This window comes from Sturnira hondurensis, unplaced genomic scaffold, assembly GCF_014824575.4.
Source record: "Sturnira hondurensis isolate 20B ecotype Veracruz unplaced genomic scaffold, ASM1482457v3 Scaffold0018525, whole genome shotgun sequence".
In the NCBI taxonomy this organism is placed as follows: domain Eukaryota; kingdom Metazoa; phylum Chordata; class Mammalia; order Chiroptera; family Phyllostomidae; genus Sturnira; species Sturnira hondurensis.
Window position 1 is genome coordinate 13,348,094 of NW_028091156.1, and position 24,216 is coordinate 13,372,309.

The following is a 24,216-nucleotide window of genomic DNA, read 5'->3' on the forward strand; positions in this document are numbered from 1 at the left end:
CAACTAAAAGGAATAAAATCATAAGTAAATGATAAAATCATCAATATGTATCCACAATCTAAAAGCATTAGAAAAAGTATGATTGTAAAAGCATTTGAAAAAGTAAAATAAGCAAGGCAAACACAAATTAAAATATCTTTAGCCAAGGTGTTTTTTATGTGCAATAGATTGTAATTAGATTGCCAAGGTAATATAGTATTTAAGACTCTGTTTACTATAATTCCTAACCTCTATTTTGTTTTTTTTAAGCTTACATTGTTTTACTAAATTTATTAAATTCATGTTAAAAATAATATGCATCCAATGCCAGTGAGGGAACTCACTAATCATTAATATTCTCCAGTTATTTCTGTACTAATCCCCTCTCCCGGGGACACTTACACACCCTCGTTAATAAAGAGCATTGCCTTTATCACACAGAATCAGCTTTGCAGCCCTGCACTGCCTCTAAATGCCCCTTCCGCACTGCCAAGCAGAAATCACAGGGCAAGATAAACCTGGAAACAGCAGCCAGAGGGACACTGTGATGGAGGACAGAGTCCTCCGTCACAACTAATGCAGTGACCCTCCCGCACACGCAAGAAGTACACTCGTCCGTGCCTGCACTGGAGTTCTGCTGGGTTGCTGAGCAGCAACACTGTGAAAACTAGAAAAGCTTCCCTGTGGACAGAACTACACAAAGTCAAGTCATTTCCACACCTATTGTCAGCTTTGTGAAGCCGAGAAAGGATTAATCATCACCATGTCAAAGACACTAACTGAGGGATGAATGGGTTCTGGCGCCTCCCTGAGCGGGAAGTGGCAGAGCCGAAACTGGCTGCACACGCCGCTCTCCTCATTTTTATTCCAGGGATCGTCCACCTCCGCGTGGGCCAGCAACTTTGGGGAAAGCTTCTGACCAACATTCTGTACTGAGATTTAAAAGAAATAGACCACGCGGTCTGTGCTCTTCGGGGACTAACAATCTAGATACAATGACCAGCATTCAAGAGGGAACATTTTTAAAATGCAGGCTATTTGGAACATGCTATCTTAATTAAACATCCTTAGTGGAATCGGGGGGAGGGGAAAAGGCAGCAAAGACAAGATATAACAAAGCACTTAGGAGTCTATCATTTGCCAAAGAATGTTCTAGGTCCACCATCACGAAGAAAACACGCTCCCTGTCTTTAATAAATAATGATAGAGTCATGAGAAAAATGTTGGCAGGTGTTCTTGTAGAAGAAACACAAAACACTGGCTCCCGACTGGCGGTAAAGTGGAGATCTGGCCGTTTCTCCATTTTCCGAAAACAGTCAAGTCTCCAACAGGAAGAGAAACCATCAGCTCTAAAACCTTCCCAGGCAGACAAGGGACTGGCCACTAGCCTTGAGGAAGCACGTAGCTTTCTGTTTTTACTGAACCCAAATAATAACGACTTGTTGTTGTTACTAAGTTAGTCAGTGACGACCCTCAATGGCCTGTATTTTAGAGCCAGAAGAAACGTCAGTGATTATTTTGCTCAGCCCTCTAATCTCGCCTGTAAAGAAACCAAGACCCAAATGTTTCAGTAATATGCCCCAGGTCACACATGGAAGGGGGGGTGAAGAGTGAGTTTTGCACTGTTTTATAGTATCATTCCTATAGGATCATGTCCCAGCGTATCATTCACTGACCATCCCCTGTTTAAAATGTATAGATTCAGGAGCTTGCAAACACATCATTGATTTTTCCCCCTTGGTGTATTTTTTATGGTTGAATGATGAAGAGAATAGAAGTGCAATATTTGAAAGGCAGCAACGTAAGTTTTTCTTCCTTCCAAGCTACACATCTTGTGCAAAATGAAAATTAAACAGAAGTCCCATTATGTTAAACTTTTTTCTGATGTTATAGCTCAGACATATGTATCTAATAAACTTCCCCTGAATTCCACATTACCTGTCAACTGAAATAATGAGAAGAAATGAGGTTGTTGACAAGCCCACCTAGAATTAGACGTTAGTGGTAATTGCTTAAGTTTCCTGCCAGCAAATTCGGAGATATCACATACAGGTATCATCATATATGGACGGCCTGTCCTAGATGAATATGACAAAATCGGACAAGGCCGATTACAATCAAATAGAATGTAACATGTCTAGTTTCAGATCCGAAATGCTGCAAGTTTTACAGTAAGGGGAAGACGCTTATTGGTATGGATATCTAGAGTTGTCCCCAGAAAAGACAAATGACTGGACAAATCCTTAAAACACACGACACAGGACACACTAGGATAACTCAGCCCGGGACCCAGCTGCGGGGAAGATGACCACAGCGCACGAAGGGATTTGGACAAAAAGGAGGACAAAGCACTGCTCCCTCAGGAGGAACCAGAACTCTGAGAACCTATAAATAGTACTGATTCCGGAAGCTCCCTTCCTCGGAGCACAGTGGCGAGGTCAAGATTCCAGGTAAGAAAGAAATATTGAGATATCTTGACCTTTATAGAGCACGTGCCAATTGGGTGCAGATTTGGTAGTTTGCTATCTGAGTCCTGAAATAGTGTTTCTTGATTATTGTTTTGAAGAAGTCGACTGCTCTGTGTGGTGAATTGGATGCATAGTTCATGCATTTTTGCCACCTGACACACTGAGAATATCTAGACTAGTAAATAATGTGCTTGACGTTATTTATAACAAAATCTCACAAGACCAAGTATGCAAAAAGTGACTTGCCCTGGTTGGTTGGTTGGAGCATCATCCTGAACAGAGAAAGGTCACAGGTGCGATTCCCATCAGGGCACGTACGTAGGTTGCACCTTCCATCCCCGGTCAGGGCGCATGCAAGAGGCAACTGGTCAGTGTTTCTCTCTCACATTAATGTTTCCCTCTCTCCCTCTCTCAAAATCAATAAATATATCCTCAAGTGAGGATTAAAAGATAAAAATTGAAATTAAAAAAAACACTAATGAGTAAAACCTATTTTGTAGGTGGTGTTGAAAACACAGGCTCACTACAGGGAGAAAAATAAAACCATAAATGCCTCTATGTCACCGTATACTCAGAGGGGCTCTAGGTAGACCAAAGGTTTGGGGAAGATATTTATGAAATCCAAAATGGATTCTACATGTTAAGATTTCACTGATTCCATAGAACCGAATCCATTGCGGATTCTTTAAGTAAGGAGAGACACACCGTGGGTGATGACTTACTTTACAGAATTTTGGGAAGGCTGAAGAAAAACACTCTAGAAACTACTCACCAAGCCGCAGTGCAGAACGAGGCTACCTGTTCTCTGAGCTGAGGTCCCGGGCCCCAGGCTCACACCCACGGCTATGATCAGGAAGCCTCAGTCCCGAAGGTTCCCGAAGGTCGAGTGTTCCAGCCGGCCCAGAGCTGTGCTCCGCCACTCAGCTGCAAGGGAGGGCACGCCCCACCCACTGCCTGGAAACGGGGTCCCTGCTGACCTGCCCCAGTGGGAACGGATGGTTCTTCAGCTCACAAGGGCAACAGCAGAAGTTAGGCCTGGGTCTTGTGTAGGTATTCCAAACCTGGCACAAATTCCCCGAACCCAAACCACATCTGAGACATAACCTGCAAGGGACTCTGGGAAATGCCACTTCTACGTTAGCCTCTAGCACAGGGAGGGAAGACGGGAGGGAGGACTAACGGTGGTCCATCACATCCCTAACACGGGTAAGAGAATCATATCGGGAATGTACAAGGAACCGTGTGAATAAACAAGGAAAATCAGGAAACCTCATAGAAAAAGGTAAAAGAATATGAGCAAGCAACTCACAGATGGGTAAAATCAAATGGCTAAAAATATACGAAGGTTTTCTCAAAGGCTTTAGTGACAGATAAAATACAATGTAAACAGTAAAAACAATGAGATATCACTTCCTACACCAGTTTGGTAAAATTACAAAATGTGGATAAATACTAATGTTTTGTGTTAATAGAGTACAACTGGGGAAAACATTTTGTGCTAATAGATAAATTAAGAAAATCTCCATTTGACGACCTACCTAGCAGTCTCAGTGCTGAATATACATCTGAGAGAAATTCTCACACACGGCGGGGATGCTCATTGGAGTGTTGCCTGTGGGGGTGTGCCAGTTCATCCGCGAGCAAACGCTTAAACGAAAAGTGAGCAATGTACACACCCACCACATCACAGGACTCCGGGGTGAGGGGGGCAGGCCAGCAGGCCAGCGAGCAGTATTCATAGACAATAAACGTGAACAGCGCCCCCTGGTGTTCCACAACCTAGCAAGGTTCTTATTCTCTGGAATATTATAGAGCAGTAAGAAGCAAAGAATTGGACAAATACATATATTTTTTTATATATCGTATGCTGTGTAGGTGTGTGTGTATTTAACCTCAGGGCAATAAGGAATCACTGAAATGTTTCTAATCTAGAAGTGGCTAGTCCATCTTTGAAGTTTGAATAGTTTACTCTCTTGCCTTGTGGAGAATTATCAGAGAAGAGCCAGACTATGGGCTGGGAGAATGTATAAAATCTCAATGTTGAGTGATCTGTTCTTAGAAATGCAGGGGCAACGGAAACAGAAATAGGAAGATTTAGGAGACTTCCTATGGAGCCGTAGGTGGAAACACTGTGCCTCCTCACACAACCAAGTTTAAAGTAACAAAAACGCAACCAACACACAGAAAATTGAACTGTATGGAAGTCCGACAACAACGAACCATTCAACCAGACCAGTAAGAGGGGCGGAGCCAGCAGCTGGCGGAGCAGAGTTGCTTCGGAAAACTCAGCCAGGACGACCCAAGAGCGCAAGCGCGGTTGGCAGATTCCAGGCGTGGGGTTGCGACGGGCAGACCCAGTGACAGCGCAAGGCAGCAGGCTGACCTCGGTCACACATTCGAGTGCAGATAAATCAGGCGAAGGAACAAGCAGTGAGACAGACCACACAGGCCCCAGCGGCGGGAAGCAGCAGAGAGGACCGCCATTGCCCCTCTTTGACCCCCCCCCCCGCATACAGCGTCACAACCCAGTGACTGAGTTGCCCCACCCTGGTGAACACCTAGGGCTCTGCCCCTCATACCTAACAGGTGTGAACAGACCAAAACATTATGGCTCAAGAAGAACTCAAAGCCCCAGAGCCAATAACTCTAAGCGACCAAGAAATAGCCAAACTATCAGATGCGCAGTTCAAAACACTGGTGATCAGGATGCTCACAGAACTGGTTGATTTTAGTCACAAATTAGAGGAACATATGAAGGCTAAACTAATTGAAATGAAGGGAGATGCACAGGAAACCAATAGTGATAGAAAAAAAACTGGGACTCAAATCAAGGGAGTGGACCAGAAGAAAGAAAAAAATGACCAAACAGAAAAGTATGAAGAAACAAGAATTCAAAAAAATTGAGGAGAGGCTTGGGAACCTTCAGGACATCTTTAAATGTTCCAACATCCGAATTATAGGGGTATCAGAAGGAGAAGAGGAACAGCCACGAGTGGAAAACTTATTGGAACAAATAATAAAGGAGAACTTCCCCAGTCTGGCAAAGGAATAGACTTCCAGGAAATCCAGGAAGCTCAGAGAGTCCCAAAGAAGTTGGACCCAAGGAGGAATACACCTAGGCACATCATAATTACATTAGCCAAGATTAAAATGAAGGAGAGAATCCTAGAAGCAGCAAGACATAAGGGGACAGTCACCTACAAAGGAGTTCCCATCAGACTGTCAGCTGATTTCTCAAAAGAGACCTTACAGGCAAGAAGGGACTGGAAAGAAGTATTCCAAGTCACGAAATCCAAAGACCTACAGCCAAGATTGCTTTATCCAGAAAAACTTTCATTTAGAATGGAAGGATAGATACAGTGCTTCTCAAATAAGATGAAATTCAAGGAGTTCATCATCACCAAGCCCTTATTCTATGAAATATTAAAGGGACTTATCTAAGAAAAAGAAGATAAAAAATATGAACAGTGAAAGGACAGCAAACTCACAGTTATTAACAACCACACCTAAAACAAAAGCAAACTAAGAGGACGGCTAGATCAGGAGTGGAACCATAAAAATGAAGATCACATGGAGGGTTAGCAACAGGGGAGTGGGAGGAGGAGAAGGGGGGAGAAGGTACAGAGAATAAGTAGCATAGAGATGGCAGGTAGAAAATAGATAGGGGGAGGGCAAGAATAGTATGGGAAATATAGAATCTAAAGAACTTGAGACATGGACATAAACTAAAGGAGGGGAATGGTGGGGGAGGGGTGTGCAGGGTGGAGGGGAATGAAGGGGGGAAATAGGACAAATGTAATGGCATAATCAATAAAATATATTTTAAAAAACAGAAATAGGAAGACTTAGTAAAGAAATACGGGGTGGGGCTAAAGTAGGTTTATAGTTCCAAGTACATAAAACACACTTTATTCTTGTATTATTTACTAATTATTGTATTATTGTCCATATGAACAACTGTAAAGCCACTTTAGCCCCACCCTGTATTTAAGAATCAAAAAAAAATGGAAAGACTAATTGATGTCAAGTTCAAGTATGAGAGGGTGGAAGAATCAAGGAAGATGGCAAGCCTGGACAGCAATACCTTCATGGGAAAACCTGGAATGAAAGTGATTACATAACAGAGCAAAATGCTCTCTCTGATGACCTTCAGGCTGACAGCTCCAGCTATAGATGTGCTAATTGACTGGAGAAAGTTTGCTAGAGGCTTAAGCAGCCCCTTGGGAGAGATCCCCTCTCCTGAAAAGTAAGAAATACGCACAAAGAAATGACCATTTTTTCAAAGATTTACAGGAGTCTCCAGAACCAAACTCAGATCAGCAAGGGTCAAGGAACCTACCAGGAACAAAGAGATTTAGGAATTTCATGCCCTTTCTTGGATCCCCTCAAAGGTCCGGCTGTCGAAGGTCCAGACTCACCTCCTGCCTAACTTCTCCTCCCTACCCTTGACGATAAAAGACTCGTGAATTCTGGGATCTCTTAAGATGGATTTGAAGAAGCCAGAAGGCAACCCCATCTTCTTGAGCTGGGCCTTCTCAATCAGTAATCCTTTTCTTACTCCACACTCTGATGGGTTGAATATTGGCCTTTCTTTAAGCATCGGGTGCATGAACTTGTAGCTGCAACACTTAAAGAGTGGGAAAAACAATGAGTATAGTTTAGACAAGGTGAGTCTCCTAGACTCATGTATGTAAGAAGGATGTGCCTGACGCCCAGGTGAGAGACGGGCTACAGAGACAGACACAGCCATCTATAGGAAATTTTAGTTGGTAACGAAACCAAGATGGTACATACAAAAGGAAATTAACTGGTGACTCAGCCTTGGTTTGGCCTAAAGTTAAACTTAACACCACATTCCCTGGCTTCTATTATCCCAAAGCACGTGGGAATGAAAACGATCTGTCAACCTAGACTCCAATGCCATTCCTTAGAGAAATAATCCAAATCAGACCTGAAAGACTTCCCAGAATCACTTGTCACTTATATCACATTTTCAGCCCACATGTCTCTCCACCTAAATCATCGCAGTTCTTACTCAGGCTTATATACCGGATCCAACAGAGTCGACACACTTTGGGATCTTTTGAAGACCAAAATAGGGACAGATCAAACCATACAGCCTAAAATAAAGTGCCAGGGTACCAGGCAAACATTTTATGCCCTCAAAGCCCATTTAGGAGCTCTGCAAGGACAGTAACAGAGAATGGGCCTGCAGAACATCTTGGAGGGTGGCAAAATGCAATGCCTCCCGTGGAGAATTCCCATACTGCACCTTGCCTCCCCAAAGAGGCACAGGTTTGTCTATAGCTTTAAAAACAGGAAGAGGGAGGGCGAGGAAGAGGGGCCAATGGTCTCCAAGTATATAGCTTAAAAAATGAGGCACAAAAGCCTATGTCCATTGTTATCCCGTTGTTCTTATTACTCTTTTAAAAGATAAAACTTGTATGTAAATAAGGAAGAGACTCATTGCCTACAAAACTCTCCACAGAGCATTCGAATGCACTTATTTGGGATCCAAAAATAGTTCCATTATAGTCCATTTGCTTCTTAATGAGCCTAAACAAGCTTTACTTGTTTAAAGCCAAAAAAAAACTTCTTTAAAAAGTAAAAAACCTACCAGCTCTTCCAACTTTTTAGCCTTCTAGTTTCTAAGAAATTTGGGGGTGAAAAATATGGGTGAAAACTTCTAAATGGAATATCATAAACTCATAAAAATTATTTGAGTAAGCATATACAATCAGGAAAATTGAAAACATAACAAAAACCAATATATTAACATTTACTGGGAAAAAAGACAATTAAAAGTACTACTTCAGTTGAGCAGTTTAAACTAAAAGGAAAAATGCAAAGTATAATCCATCCGAGAACAGCTGACTTACATTGTAGATAATAATGTAAAAGGACTCGCTCGATGTATTTGTTGCCAGTATTAGACACACCCCATACACACTAAACCCTTGGGTCACACATCATACAACACAGCTTTTGCCTTCCGTACAGGGTCCAGCACAAATAGCATCCCTTTTTATGACAAAATCTTTTATTATAAAATCATAAGCATGTAATTCTGCAACATAACGATATCACACTGAAGCATACCATATGACGTTTCAGGTGAAATGTTCAAATTAAAACTATGTTATTACACCCACACCATCACCCTACCAACAACGCTCAAGCAGCCCTTACTTCTGCTGGGCCCTTGTGTATTACCATTAAATAGGTCAGCCACTTGGAACCAAGCGTCTTCATGATTTTGATTTGATTTGTGACTCCAGCTTTGGAAATCTCTCTGTTTCTGTGTCTTTCTCTCTCTCTCNAGTTTCTAAGAAATTTTGGGGTGAAAAATATGGGTGAAAACTTCTAAATGGAATATCATAAACTCATAAAAATTATTTGAGTAAGCATATACAATCAGGAAAATTGAAAACATAACAAAAACCAATATATTAACATTTACTGGGAAAAAAGACAATTAAAAGTACTACTTCAGTTGAGCAGTTTAAACTAAAAGGAAAAATGCAAAGTATAATCCATCCGAGAACAGCTGACTTACATTGTAGATAATAATGTAAAAGGACTCGCTCGATGTATTTGTTGCCAGTATTAGACACACCCCATACACACTAAACCCTTGGGTCACACATCATACAACACAGCTTTTGCCTTCCATACAGGGTCCGGCACAAATAACATCCCTTTTTATGACAAAATCTTTTATTATAAAATCATAAGCATGTAATTCTGCAACATAACGATATCAACCTGAAGCATACCATATGACGTTTTAGGTGAAATGTTCAAATTAAAACTATGTTATTACACCCACACCATCACCCTACCAACAACGCTCAGGCAGCCCTTACTTCTGCTGGGCCCTTGTGTATTACCATTAAATAGGTCAACCACTTGGAACCAAGCGTCTTCATGATTTTGATTTGATTTGTGACTCCAGCTTTGGAAATCTCTCTCTCTCTCTCTCTCTCTCTCTCTCTGTCTCTTTCCCTACCAGAGCCCTGGCCTTTCCCCTGGATAATCATTAACCCCTGAGGCAGCAAAAGACAGCAGCCCAGACCTAGTGGTTACTGGGTCAGACCACTGGCAAGCTAAACATAACACCTGAACCTAAGTTATGTTTCAGCAGCTGACCCTAAGGTGCACCAACCTCCTGGCTACTTTCCCATGAGACTGGACAGAGGGACTCTACAGAAGAGACCTCTGAACTGTCCTCAAGACCTGGGGAAATGATTTATTCCTCTTATCTCACCCCCAGTCAATCAGCTCCTAACGTGGGCCCAACCGCTACCCCACCATGTCATGTGATTTCGCCCTGTAAAATCTGTCACCAACGTGCCAAAGGGAAGCTGGGTTCTTTCAGGACACGGGCTCGAATGTTCTCTGCACTGGCCAGTCCTAAAATAACAAACTCCTTTCTCCACTGCAAACCCTTCCTCGCGACTTTTTTTTGGCCAGTGCACACAGGCTGATGAACTAACATACTGAGGTTCAATGACACAGTCACCACGTACAGTTACTACCTTAATGTTAAAAAACACAAAGAGCTAAGTTCACATCAGATGAGGGCAGTCTGACCAACACAGATCTCCTTGGACATCGATGAACAATTCACCAAACTCTCCAGGTCAAAACATCGCTGCTCTCCAATCATTACAGATGCACAAAGCACCTTTACCTGTGGTATAAGTGGACCCCCTGGCATTGGGATTTTCTCCAGCTATAAGAGAAGATCTAAGTATGCAGATAACACTACTAGACGAAAGGGAAATTGCTGGAAGCATCGCTTCTCTAAAATTTCAGGGTTGGATGAGACTTGGAGGAACCAGCTTCCCAGCAAGCCTGCATTCACTTTTGCAACCAAGGAAAACCAGGGAACTAAGAAGAAGCAAGAGAGTGATGCCCTGTCTTCCAAAAGATCAGTGAGCTGCCTTATGCTTTTAGGTGTTTTTAATTTTTTCAATTAGAATTGACACAGAATATTATATTAGTTTCAGGTATACAACATAAAAGTTATATAAGTGCCTAGTAATTGGGCACTTATATAACTTAACAATTGATCACCCTGATAAACCTAGTACCCAACTGAAACCATAGTTATTACAATATTGCTGATTATATTCCCTACACTACACTTCCCATCCCTGTGACTATTTTGTAACTACCATTTTCGTACTTCTCAATCCCTTTACCTTTTTCACCCAACCCTCCCATCTGGGAACCACCAAACTGTTCTCTGTATCTATCAGTTTGTTGTTTTGTTTATTTTGTTTTTGAGATTCCATAGAGGGTATTTCACTTAGTATAATACCCTCTAGGTCCATCCATGCTGTTGCAGATGGCAAGAGTTTATTTTTGTATAGCTGAGTAATATCCCATATACAAGATAGAACTAAAAAAATCCCTTGGAATTCAGTGGTAAAAAACTGTATTTATTCTTACATGTTTCAACTTAGTCACCTTCAAAGTACTCTCCACATGATGCGATACACCTACCAAGACATTTTTTCCACCGTTCAAAACAGTTTTTGAATTCATCAGTTTTGATGCCTTTTAGTGCTTCTGCCATTTCCTGTTTCACCTCTTCCACATTGGCAAAATGTTTCCCTTTGAGGGCTTTTCTCATCTGGGAGAAACAGAAAAAAGTCACTTGGGGTGAGACGAGGTAAATAGGGAGGATGGGACACAGGAGGCATGCTGGTTATGGTCAAAAACTGCTGAACACTCAGCATGATGTTGACAGGTGCACTCGTAAATCACCCATCATGAAATGGGCCAATGCGTTGGAAAAGTCTTAAAAAAAAAACATTCATGAAGCCAAATGCCACCTCTCACAACACCACCAGCTGGTACACTGATATAGATGGATTCCTAGAACACTCACCTAGCAGGAGAAGCCTGTACTACAAGGGCTCACCCTCCAGAAGATAATTCTCGGTTTTTGCCCTCCCCTTGTATACCCTAAATCTTCTTTATCCACTAATCTATCAGTGGACATTCAGATTGCTTCCATATCTTGACTGTGTCAATAAATGCTGCAATGAACATACAGATGTATATGTCTTATCAGTATAGTGTTTCGGGTTTCTTCAGTTAAATACCCAGAAGTGGAATCGCTGGGTCCTTCTTTGTCTCTTACTATAGCCTTTGTTTTAAAGTCTATTTTATCTGGTGTAAGTATTGCTACCCCATATTTTTTTATTTCTCTTTCCATGAAATCACTTTTTACATCCCTTTACTTTCAGTCTGTGTATGTTCTTCAACCTGAAGTGAGTCTCTTGTCGGCAGCATGTGTAAGGGTCTTGGGTTCTTTCCCATCCAGCCACTCTGTGTGCTTTGATTGGAGCATGTAATCCATTTACATTTAAAGTAATTGTTCCTATATATGTAGTTATTGTTAGTTTATTATTTATATTTTTACCTTTTCTTCTTCTTTTTAATAAGTCCTTTGAAGATGTCTTGTAGTACTGCTTTGATGGGGATGAACTCCTTTAACTTCATCTTCTCTGAGAAGCACTTTACCTGTCCTTCAATCCTAAACAGTAGCTTTGCTGAGCACTCTTGGTTGTAGGTCCTTTCTTTTCATTTCTTTGAATATTTTGTGTCAATCCCCTCTGGCCTGTGAAGCATCTGTTGAGATACCAATGGACAGTCTTATGGGAGCTCCCTTTAGGTAACTAGCTGCTTTTCTCTTGCTGATTTTAAGATTTCCCTTCTGTTTTTAACTTTTGGCATTTTAATTATGAGATGTCTTGGTGGGGGCCTTTTGGGGGTTCATCTTGTTTGAGGGTTCATCTTGTCTGGGGCTCTTTGTGCCCTATGGGTTTATATGTCTATTTCCATTGCCAAGTTAAGGAAGTTTTCCGTCATTATTTCTTCACCTCTCTTCTCATTCTGGGGCCCCTAGGAGGCAAATATTGGCATGTTTGATGTAGTTGCAGAGGCCCCTTAAAGTATCCTCATGTTTTAATTCTTTTTTCTTTTTGCTGTTCTGATCGAATGTTTTCTGCTACCTTTTCTTCCAAATCATGGACTCAATCCTCTTTTTCATCTCACCTGCTCTTGATTCCCTCCATATTCTTCACTTCAGTTATTGTGTTCTTCATTTCAGACTGGTTCTTTTTGATGTTGCTCCATCTCCATTTTTACATTCCGTCTCTTTTTGCTGAAGTTCTCACTGAGCTCACTGAGTATGTTTAGAACCAATGTTTCGAACTCTGCACCTGGTAGATTGCTTGTCTCCATTCTGTGTCATCCTTTTTCTGGAGTTTTGTTCCATGCTTTCACTTGGGACATGTTTCTTTTTCTCCTCACTTTGGTTGCCCCCCTGTTGGAATTAGATATAGCTACCGTGTCTTCCAGTCTCAGCAGAGTAGCCTTATATAATATGTGACCTGTGGGGTGCAGGAGCTTCAGGTGTGTCCCTCATATGGGGTATGTGTGTGCCCTCCTATTGTAATTGAGCCTTGATTGCTGTTGGCACATCAGAGGGTGGGATTGACCCTCGAGCTGACTGGCTGTGAGGACAGGCCATGACTACAGTGGAGGAGCTGTTGTGCAGGGGCTGACGGTATGTAACAGGGGCTGACGGTATGTAACAGGATTTGCATTAACTGGGCTCTATTGCCTGCAGAATCTACTCCTTGGGTGTGTTATGTGTGAAGATGGTAGGGTGCTGCTCTGGTGTGGTCTGCAGCTGGCCACTAAATATGTTGGTTCTGGAGCCTCTTGAGAGGGGCTCTACTGCAGGCCCAGGTCAGCTGCTGCCTGTGCCCTGCCCTTCACATGAGCTACGAAGTGATCTGCGATGGTTGCCACTTATGCTGGGCTTGGAAGTGTCTAGAAGAGCTAAGCTGTAAATTGAGGCCAGATGCTGCTAATGCCAGGTTTGGGGGCTGCTTAGCAAGAAGTATCATGGATTCTGAGGCCAGCTGCTGCTTGTTTTGGGTTTGTGAACCTTTGAGAGAGTTTAGGAAAGACTGCAGCAGGAGCCAAGATTGGCCGTCTGTACAGAAAAGCCACTGGAAGCAGCTTGGGTGGGCCTGCAGGTTGGGTCGGGTAGGGTCTCAGGAAATCATCAGACCAGGGCTAATGCTTCAGCCAGGTTGACAGAGACTCAGATGTGGTGTCCCAAACAGAACGAACCCTTCATATATGACTCGGGGGGGGGGGGGTTCAGCAAAGAAACAGTGGCCTCTGCCAGCATCAACAACATACTTTAAAAGGGAAGCGGTTGGAAAGACCTCTCAACGTGTCTATTGCCGTGGTGCTGCTCCTAATTTACTGACGGACACAGTTTTTCTCACGTATATATGTCAAGCAACAATTTAAATGACGGAGAATTGTTCTTCATACATGTCCACTATATCACTGAATACTAGAACAAAGAACACTTCTTAGGGTATAAAAAGAGAGCCAACTGAGTAATGCTTAAGTATCTTTAAGCATAATTTTAAAACACAATAAAGGCTTGATTTTCTCAAAAAAATATCCATTACCCCTGCAAATAAAAGGACCATTATCAGTGCATGGAAGCTCTGTTGTAACAAATAATAAAGTTTCCAGGGAGTCCAGGGTGCCGTGGAGACTGACCAGGTCACAGAAGAGTAGCGGTAATTTTCCTAGGCACTCAACACATCCACGTATATCCTTGGAAAGGAGGACGGTGTAAATTTTGCCCTCTACCTCACCCACAGTGGAGCAGATACCAATGGACAGCAACACTCTAGCACGGTTAGCATCCTCTCCTATCACCCAATACCTGTTATTATTTGCTCTAATCATTTTGATGTCGTAATAGCTTGCCTTATGACCATTTTAAATTGATTAGAAGTCATAGTTTCCATGTATTTATGTTAAGATAAAATCCTTAGATAAAAATCCTTAATTACATCCAATAACTATCAAGGCACAAGGCAGTACTTCTTTGTGTCTTCCTAGTGTTCCCTTAGTGCTGAGTTTCATTAACATCAGGTTATTACCTGTAATGCAAAAAGCAGGCGTGAGCAGAGCAATAGAAGTTTTTCTATTTCCTTTACCTCTTTTTCATTACCAATAAAATTTTATATTTGAAAACTCAAAGTTACTACATTATCATTGCTATTTTAAGACCAACTGACAACAGGAATACATGTCCTTTTACCACAAGTCCCAACAAAGTAGCACTGAACTTGCTCACCAGTGATTCAATCCCACCTCCATGAAAATAATTAATTTCAACTACCCCAAATAGTAATTTTCTAGTGTAAGTTCAATTAGTTTTAGTTACTAGCAGAAAGCTGAGAGACCCAACTAGACTGTTTAAAAAAATAGAGCGCAAGTATTTCCAGAGACCTCGGCAGGCTCAGTGCCATCACAGTGGCCGGCACACAGCAGGCAGGGAGGAGGTATTATGGACTGGTTGATAGAAGAGAGGATGCTGAATGAACAGAAGCAGGCAAGAAGCAAAGGAAAGCCAAGGAAGTGAGAGAGAAGACCAAAAGATTCCCTAAACCCAATAGGTATGTAAAAGGTGACATAGAGAGTGGGGATAGAGACATGGAGGTGACTGCCAGTGAGGTGTAGCTGGAACAGATACAGAGGAAGAAATGGGAATTTAACCAGCCCTTTTCAGATGCAAAATCCATAGAGACAAGCAGGGTGTTCCAAGAGGGTTAAAAACTGCAAGACAAAAGGCGCAGTCAGAACACTGAAGTGCATGTTCATAGAACAGTAAGCAGATCAACTTGACTGATGTAGAAGGTTTATGAAGGAGACTGTAGGAGGTTAAGGCTGCAAAGTCAGATGTTTGTAGCCAGATGCTGCACAGAGCACAATACGGAGGGTGTGCACGGGGCTTCCTCTTCCCCAACCCTCAGCACAGAGCCACGCCCCCAGCACGGAGCCACGCCCCCACCAGATGCTTGTCTTCTTCAAAGCTGAAAGTAAACCAAAATTTCTAATACAGTGACCAACAGGCTTACAATCATAGAAAATGGAGGGGGGAAAAACATTATGTATAAACTAATGTGCAAAAAATCTAGTGACTTGAAATATTAATTCTCAGCTACTGCTTAAGTATAGCCTTCCAAATATGTGTATACAATATCATAGGTCTTTTATCTTGTTTTAATAATCTGGTTCTGACCTCTCTGAACAATGAAGTTCACTGAAACGATAAACCGGGACATGAAAGCAAAGAGTACTTCTGTACCAGGCTGAGTTGTAGAGACTTTACAGACAGAATTTCAGTTAATCTTAACATTTTTCATGTGAAATCTCTCAGACATTGGGAAAAAATTACTTGAGAGTCACTTAACTAAATAGCAAACCCAGGATGCGAATTTACCTAGAATAATAGTAGTTAAACGCTAACTACTGGTGGTACCTTCACCCAACTGTTTATGTTCAGCGCCTTTTTAATAGACTCAGAAGGAAGCGCAGCTCAAAAAGCTGCTGTTCCATTTCAAATTCACGTGGCTTATCTCCAACTGCCTAAATGCACTTAAAACTAGGCCAGTCCTCTGCTCATAAAGCAGTCATTAAAACCCGTCACTGCAGCTACTGGGGTACTTGACTTCAATCCAAACCACAGGCAAAACAAAGAATGAGAAAGGATGCTGGAGAGCAAACTAAAATGATTTAAGAACAGCGGTGCTGGGCCCAGATGGTGTTGTTAAATTCTATGTGGGTATATGGAGCCCGGTAAGGCCAGACCTGGGGAAAACAACAGCCTTCCTTCTGCATTCCCGTTACAGTAAGACAGATGCGTTCAGGACAAGTGCGGTATGCGCATCAGGATGAATTCTGATCTTCATTCATTTATTGGACATTAAGTGGACGCCTGCTGTCTGTCCAATGCTACTGCTAGAAATAAGGCGGCTTCTGGCCTTTGAAAATTCAGCCTCATAATTAATAAGTGGCATGAATCTGATTCATATAAAAATCAAGATAACCTTTAGAAAAGCCAAAATGAGAGTCACACAACCTAAACTCGAAAGCCCAAGTCCTTTATTAACTACCGAGTCATCCAAAAGTGCAATGAGGCTGTCGTCTGATTTTATACTCATCAACAACAGGTATTTTCTGCATATGTACCCTACGTGCACCATTTAGCAGCTTAATGCCCGTAGGCAAGTTACTTCACTTGCCCGACCCTCAGTTTGCTCAATGGGAAAAGAAAAAAAAAAAAGGATAAAAAGCTCTACTTCAAGACTGGGGTAATTATGTAATGCAGCAACACAGAGCCCGTATCTAAGAGAAGTGTAGCGAATATAGCTAATACCATAATTACTGGATTTAGAAACCAGTGACAAATTGATCAGAAAAATCAAATTAGACGTGATGGAGTGGAGAGAAAAGAGGCCAAAGACAGCTCTAGGAGCACGCAGCTGACTGAAAGGAAGGATTCGTGCAAACTACACGGACACAAAAACTCTGAAACGAGCCGCTGGAGCCAGCAGGACACACTTCCACACCGTTAGGCTATCACAAGTGTTTTGCCGGGATGTTGCAACGATGAGCCTGAAGATGACATAAATCCATTTAAAACAGACCAAAGTTTTGGCCTGGCTGGTGTAACTCAAGTGGATTGAGCGCGGGCCTACGAACCATACGATCGCAGTTCGATTCCCAGTCAGGCCACATGCCTGGGTTGCAGGCCAGTTCCCAGCAGGGGACTCACGAGAGGCAACCATACATTGATATTTCTCTCCTTCTCTCCTTTCCTTCCTCTCTAAAGGCAAGTAAGTAAAATCTTTAAAAATAAATAAATAAATAAAACAGACCAAAGTTTTATCCCATGATTTCTTTAAAAAGACAGATAAGCACATAATTGACTTTGGATTCCTATCAAAAGTGATTTGGCATGACAAAGTTAACAAATTCCATGTCTAAACGTTAATTCACTGCAAAATTCTCTTCACAAGTACTCGTTAGACTTTATGTGTAAAGGAGACTCTGAAACTTCACAAGCAATTTTTTTCTCCCCCGCACAGAAAAAGATGTATTTCGGATTAACTGCGAAATATTTCAGTGCGACAGCCTAAGAGGTCAACGGTTCTTTCACAGCTAAAAAAAAAAAGAGCAAAGTTTTGGTTTCTATCATGGCTAAATGTTTTTTGACGTCCCAAACATATAGACCAAACACATGCAAACTTGCCACAAAGATCTCTTCCCCTTGAATTTTCCCCCTACGTTTGAAAGTCAGTGAAAAGCAAAAAACATCTGTTCCTTCCTGCGGAGCTGACAACCCTCATTTTCTGGTTTAAAAATAAAAGATGTTTATGGAAATTTAGAGTGTTCATGATCACCTGCTTCAAAGGCGGCTGGCAATTAACTGACTGAAAGACAGGCCAAAGTGAAGGCCAAGAAACCAATTTCCCTGTGGACAAGGCTGGTGCCCCCTGGGCCTCTGGTAATCTCCAAGACACCCCTTAAAATCCTAAAGGATGGCAAAGAACCAAGTGCGATGACAGATGACAAGAAAACAGACAACAGCTGAGAATGAGGGGTCCCGGTCAATCTGGGTTCATTCTAGCACCACGAGAACCGTTTCCGAGAGGGCTGCCCTGAGAAAATGCGGCCCACTCTAGCCAACAATCGCCTCTTATCCTGCCCAAGCACGGCCCCTCGGTCAGCCATGTCCAAACTTAAAAACAGCAACCAGAAAAATCTCAGAAGTGAGGGCCTTAAATTCTCTCATATTTTTTTTAAAATAACTTATGTCTATGGGGTCTTACAGCAGTGAAGATCCCAAAATGAGTAATAAGCAAGGACCTTCCGACATGAACCAGTCAAGGCAGCTTCTATTTCTGGCTCTGGCTCTGGCTCTGAATGAATCACACACAGTCTGACCTTAAGGAAGTTATTTCATCTCTTTCTCTACCCCCAGATCCCCACCAGTTACAAGATTAGGGGAAACCTACTGATTCTTTGTTGTGGGGTTTCTTACTTTTTTGGAAAGAAAGTGAGTGATAAAAATACATGGAAGCTACTATGTAAGGATGTACTGGCGACTGACCAAGTATCTCCATCCATCAAATATAAACTAGATGATGTCCATATTAAAACAATTAACTGCACAGTAAAACGTTCTGCCTGGAGAGAGGTCAACAGAACCCAGGTACTTCCTGAGCAGGATTCCTTTAACAGAGTCCCAAATTGCAAATTTGAAAGTACTTAGCATAAAATGCAAGTTTGAAGAGTATACTTTTCTCCTTTAAGGAAGCAAAACATCAACCTATTTGGTCTCCTATTACCTCCAGGACTCTGACCAGTCTTCCCATGAAGTCCCCTTCCCTTAGCCCCTGCCAAGGGGTAAGTCACTTTATCCTTGACACTCCCAGAGTGTGGTACTACACACCCATCCCTAAGTGCTCCTATGTGAGCCTGGGAAAGGTAGAACCATGGGGTGTGTGCGTGTGTATAAAGCCTGGTACATATGGCTGCCGTGTGTGTGTGTGTGTGTGTGTGTGTACACATACATATATATTTGTTAAACAAACGAAATGACTATATTTACAAAATCTGATGTTATTAGAAAGAGCAACAGTGAATATAAATGAATGGTAGTCTTAATTATGGTGATGTTCTCACTTTTAGAAAAATAATATGGGGAGGTGGGAGAGGGTACTGGGGGTAAAGGGGGAAGGGTTTTCGGGAACATGTAAAAAGCACACATGGAAGAATCCCAAAGGTGGGTGGGATCAAGGGTGAGAAGTGGGGAGGGCTGGGGTGGGGGGAAATGGAGGCAACTGTACTCAAACAACAATAAAAAATGTGAAAAAAAGGACTCAGAACACTAAAAAATAAAAGAAAAGATTATTACCTAAATACGGAGAAAATACATGATTTCTCACCAACATTAAATTCACAAGAATCAACTCCAAAAATTTCCAATCTTCTTCCTTCAAAAATAGTCTTTTGGGAGGTTTTGTTCGTTTGTTTACAATTTGCCTAATGGGGATTAGACTAGAAATGTTTCTTTTAACTTAACTTGCACAATAAAAAGAAGTAAAAAGGAGAGGGAGAAAGAAAGCATGTAAAATATTACACTGAAGTATAAGAATCAATAAATGTAAAATAAAAGGTAGCCCATACCTTAAAATAAAAATGTGGTCAATCAATAAAATACCAAAATGTTAACACCATTTAGTGAGCTAAGAAGTTGGTCTTACTGAGAAATGTAATCTAAGTAATATTTTATAACCTATTTATTAAAGCAACACAACATATGACTTTAGCATTCCCAATTACACTTTGAAAAGTTAAATTATTTAAATATTTATCCCAAACCTATCAGTACTTGTGCAAGTTTTCATTATTTCCCAGCTCTTTGAATTCTTACACTCAGTATTTCCATTAATAAGTAAGAGGAGAGGGCAGTAAGCATGAAGCAAACTGACACTCCTTCAGCGGGCTCTCAGGGTAAGTCCTTGGTGCCTACAAACGTGTGAGAAAGGGTAACCGCATGGCACTACTAGGCATTTACCGCAGTAAACTAACCCGTTAGCTGGGCTTTCAGGAGCCTAAAAAAGTCTACGGCAAAACCAAAGGAGAGGTGCCCGCTGGAGAACAGTGTGCTTTGGGCCTTCCCACCCTCACTAGCTCCGACCTACCTCCTGTTTTGAGGACCATGAAACCAGGGTATCAGGGAAATGAAAAATTGTCCCTAATATTCTCGTGCATTATTTATTAATTTCCTAATAGTGTGCTTCCGATTCGATTGCATCACAAAGCAGGAGTAACTTCACCTAGCAGTCTGCTAGTTCAGATCGCGGCGAGACAGAAACTATCTGGAGACTCTAGAGAGACCACGTCTGGCAGAACGACTGCTTCATTTCTCCACACCGACCCTTCGAAGGACCGTGAGCGACTTGGTGTGTTTGGTTTTTAATGCTGTGGGTGGGGACGAGGAAGGAAAGAGAATGGTGGGTCAGCTATCTGTCTGGTTGAAATGGACACAGAGAACAACAGATATTCTGGAGAAATGGACAGAGCAGCCGTTCCCTGAGATGACTTAGGACAGACACGACTGGGTTGTTCCCTTGAAGACTTAAGGAACAAAGATCTCACTAAGCGGGTGAGCCGGACGTAAAGTGAATCCCTACGAAGAGGGGACACGCCACGAGCAGGCCATGGCTTTTCAGAGCCCGAGAGGGTGGGGGGCAGGGGGAGGGCCGAACTGGCAGGCGACCTGCGACCTGCGGACCCGGCGGCAGGGCGAGCTCACCAGTGAACACGTTCTGGAAGCCATCCGCGGCCGCCTGCGCCCCAGACGTCTTGGCTGCCAGCGCCGGGGGCGTCCCACCGTCGGGGGGCGTCCCACCATCGGCGGCCGCCCCCTCCTCCAGCAGGTGCCCCGAGCCTTCCGCCCGGGGTGCATGGGAGTCCAGCTCCTCAGTCCAGTCGGCAGAGCGGCTGAGGCCGCCGTCGTCCCGGTGCTTCTGGGCAGGGGCGGCCGAGGAGACGAGGGTAGCTCTGGGTCCCCGGCTCAGGGAGGACTCCAGCCGCCTCTTGATCCTGGGGCTCTGGTTGGGGGACTGCGACGGGGAGTGATTGGGCGAGCTGAGCTGCCGGGTGGTGGTCTTGATGTAGCAGGGGGTGACGGGAGGGTAGGGCTTGGAGCATCGCGGGCTGGGGGCCGGGCTGCCGGGCAGGGAGGCGGCCGCAGGAGCGCAGGGCCCTCGCGCCCCCTCCTCCGGCTCTCCCCCCACCCCCTGCGAGGCCTTTTCCACCGCCAGGCCCCACTCCTCCCCTGGAGAGCCCCGGGGAGCATCCTCAAAAGCGTCCTCCTCGCCGTCCTCATCCGTGTCCCCAGCCCTCTGTGCAGGGGCGCTGGCCGCACCCTCTCCGGGCCCGACCTCGGGAAACTGGAAGACGGTGGACGAGTGTGAGTCCACGGCCGTGGGCTGAGCCACCGGCAGGACGGGCGCCTCCGAGGCTCGGCGGCCGCTGGGGGGCGGCGGTGGCTCCGGCACCGGGGGCTCAGCGACCGGGCTCTCGGGCAGGTCAGAGAGCGCCGACAGCGCCGGCTCAGTGTCCGGACTGCCCGGGGCCTCCGTAGCCACACCGCTGGTCCCCAGCAGGAATCGGTCCAGGCCCAGGAAGGCCCCGGGCTGTGGGGAGGTGGCGATGGGGGACACCGCTGGCTCCCGGGCGCCCTGAAGGTGCTGCAGGCGTATCGCCTGCTGGATGTCTGAGAGCAAATCCTCTTGCTCCGTAGCCGAGTGGAAGCTATAGATGTCTGTGTCCGAGCCCGAACTGGTCCTTTGTCCATCCTGCGCCCCTGCCGCCGTTTCCAAATCTTCGGCGACAGCCTGGCTCCGGACTCCAGCCTCCGCCTGCTTAGAGCCACGCGGACGGGTCACCTCAAAAGGGTCGGCACCCTCGGTATCCGACAGGCCGGTCTCGTCCGCGGACAGGCTGAGGTCCGGGGTCTTGGTGATGAGGGAGGGAGCGCTGTCCAGCTCCCCGGTCTGCAGGGCCTGGGAGTCCAGCACATTCTCGCGGGAGCCGCCGGCGCCTTTTCCCTTGGACAGGTTCTTCCTGATCCTAAGGTTGGAAAACACCGAGGCTCTGGACTCCGACTTGCTCTTCTTCTTGCCGGGCTCCCCGCCGCCGCCGCCGCCGCCGCCCCCCTTGCCGTGCCTGCCCGGAGCCTTCTTGCTCCCGCTCCCCTTCTTTGTGGCCTCCACATCCCTGGGCCCAACAGCATCCTCCGCGCTGCCGCCGCCGCCTTCGTGGGAGGCATCACCTGCGCTCCTCTTTAGCTTCCCATCCTGGTTCCCCATGTCGCACTCCGGCCGCCGCGCCGCCGCGCCTCGGGCGCTCAGGCCATCGCGGCCTTCCTGGGCCCCCGGCCCGGGCGCGGGGAGTCTCCCAGGCCAGTCGGACTGCCGGGCGAGCCGCTGGGAAGGGAGGCCGACGCGAACCCCACTGGCCGCGCTCTCTCCTGCAGCCGCTTTGCACAATGCGCGGCGGCTGCGTCGGCGACTGCAGCTCGGGACCCGCGAGGCGCGAACATGCTCAGTGCAGCGCGCGGCGCCAGCCAATGGCTGCGCGGGACGCAGCCGGGGCCTGGCTCCCCGCCCGCCGCCGCCGCCCGCTGGGCCCGCGCCGGGCGCGAAAACGTTTCCTCTGTCTCCGGGACTGGAGTCTCCAGGGCGATTGCAGGCATCGCACCCGCCCCGAGAGCTCGTCAGCTGGAAGGTGCACGCAGAACTTCAAAGCTCCGGGACAGGCCAGGAGAAAAGTTAAGCGGGAAGGGAAAGTTGGAACCGGGAAGCACTGAAGCCAAATTTCAACTTAGAGGTGCTAAGTCACATACACTTATAGGTACACCCGTCCATACACACACCTGCCTTCGGGAGCGTGGATCGTCAATTCATATTTGTGGAATGAATGAACTCTTCTTTAATCATTGATTTTCCTTAACACTTACGTACTTGAGGATATGGTTTAGGGAGGGTGACGACATATAGTCATGCTTTTATGTTCCACGCAGACCTTGCACTCCACGGGAGAATATTGGCCTTCGATTCATTTTTAACTTCTTTTTTTAACAGAATAGCGAGATGGAGGAACCACAAAATACTGGGAGATTAGAGTTGATTAAAATGCTAAGCCCCGCCAAATTCTGTGTTTACCATATAAATAAGACAGACTTTGTATTTTAAAAGGGTGCCTATACTATAATTCCCAGGAGGTCAAACTCATCAATATTAAACATGTCCCTATTGTCGCCGCCTATAAAAAGCAAGAAGAAAGGAGGTGGCCTGGGTACACACACATGAAATCAGATGTCAGGCTATAAATCACCACTTTCCCAAGCAGACCCCTGAAGGCAAACTTTGTCCTTGCTTCATTTCAGAAGTTAGCAACAGTTCACTGTGATGAAGTCGGTTAACATTCTGGCTTCCATATAAATATTAAACTTTCCTTCATTGTCAATCTTGTTGCTATTTCCATTACTTAGGAAATTTAGTTACCTACATTTAAGAAGCATTTTTAAACATCATCGGTATTTTTTTTAAGTTCCAGGCAGTAAATCAAAATAAGATTAAAGTCTCCAAGTATTGAAGTTAGAATTTAATCCACAAAAGAAAGAAACAAGCAAAATATAACCAGAGACATCGAAATTAAAATCAATCTGCAGGAACCAGAGGGGAGGTGGGAGGGGATAATGGGGGGGAAGGGTTTTCAGGAACCACTATAAAGGACACATGGACAAAACCAAGGGGGGGCAGGGAGCAAGGGAGGGAGGTGGGTTTGGCTGGGGTGGGGGCAGAGTGGTGGGAGGAAAATGCAGACGACTGTAATTGAACAACAATCATATAGTTTTTAAAAACATGTTAAAAAAGAATTTCATTGTCAACCCCTTGAAATTATGCAATCACTATCCCTCATGTTAGCATTTTTAAAGTAAGCCTTCAGGAGCCATTTAAATGCAGCAAGCAAACGTTTTTTTGCATATTTGTGGACCAATATTTCAAACCTCCCCCTTTAGCTATTTTTATCAAAAAAATTAATGGTCCTATAAGTCATGCTAAAGCACATGTAGCAATAATTAATTACTAGCCTTTTTTTCTAATTACTTTCTTCAAAACAGATAACCTAAGGGCAGGTGGCCAGTGGTCCTCAGGTGGCCCTTCTGGGTAACTAGTTTGGAGAAATCGAGTTTAATAACTTTGCCAGGGTGTCTCCAGCCTCAGAGCAATTCCGGCTGCTTGCAAAGCCTTTGTTTCCCATCTTTCACAAGACTGCCCTCTTCTCG

General features: G+C 44.4%; 1 protein-coding gene across 1 annotated transcript in view; it reads right to left on the reverse strand.

Annotated features, from left to right (window-relative positions):
* The window catches only part of FMN2 (formin 2), a 272,539-nt gene extending 250,113 nt beyond the window's left edge, over window positions 1-22,426 (reverse strand). Inside the window, exon 1 of the mRNA XM_037069426.1 lies at window positions 20,674-22,426. Coding sequence (XP_036925321.1) covers window positions 20,674-22,234 — 1,561 coding nt within the window. The 5' untranslated portion in view covers window positions 22,235-22,426. The remainder of the gene's footprint in view (window positions 1-20,673) is intronic.
* Between the last annotated feature and the right edge of the window lie 1,790 nt (window positions 22,427-24,216).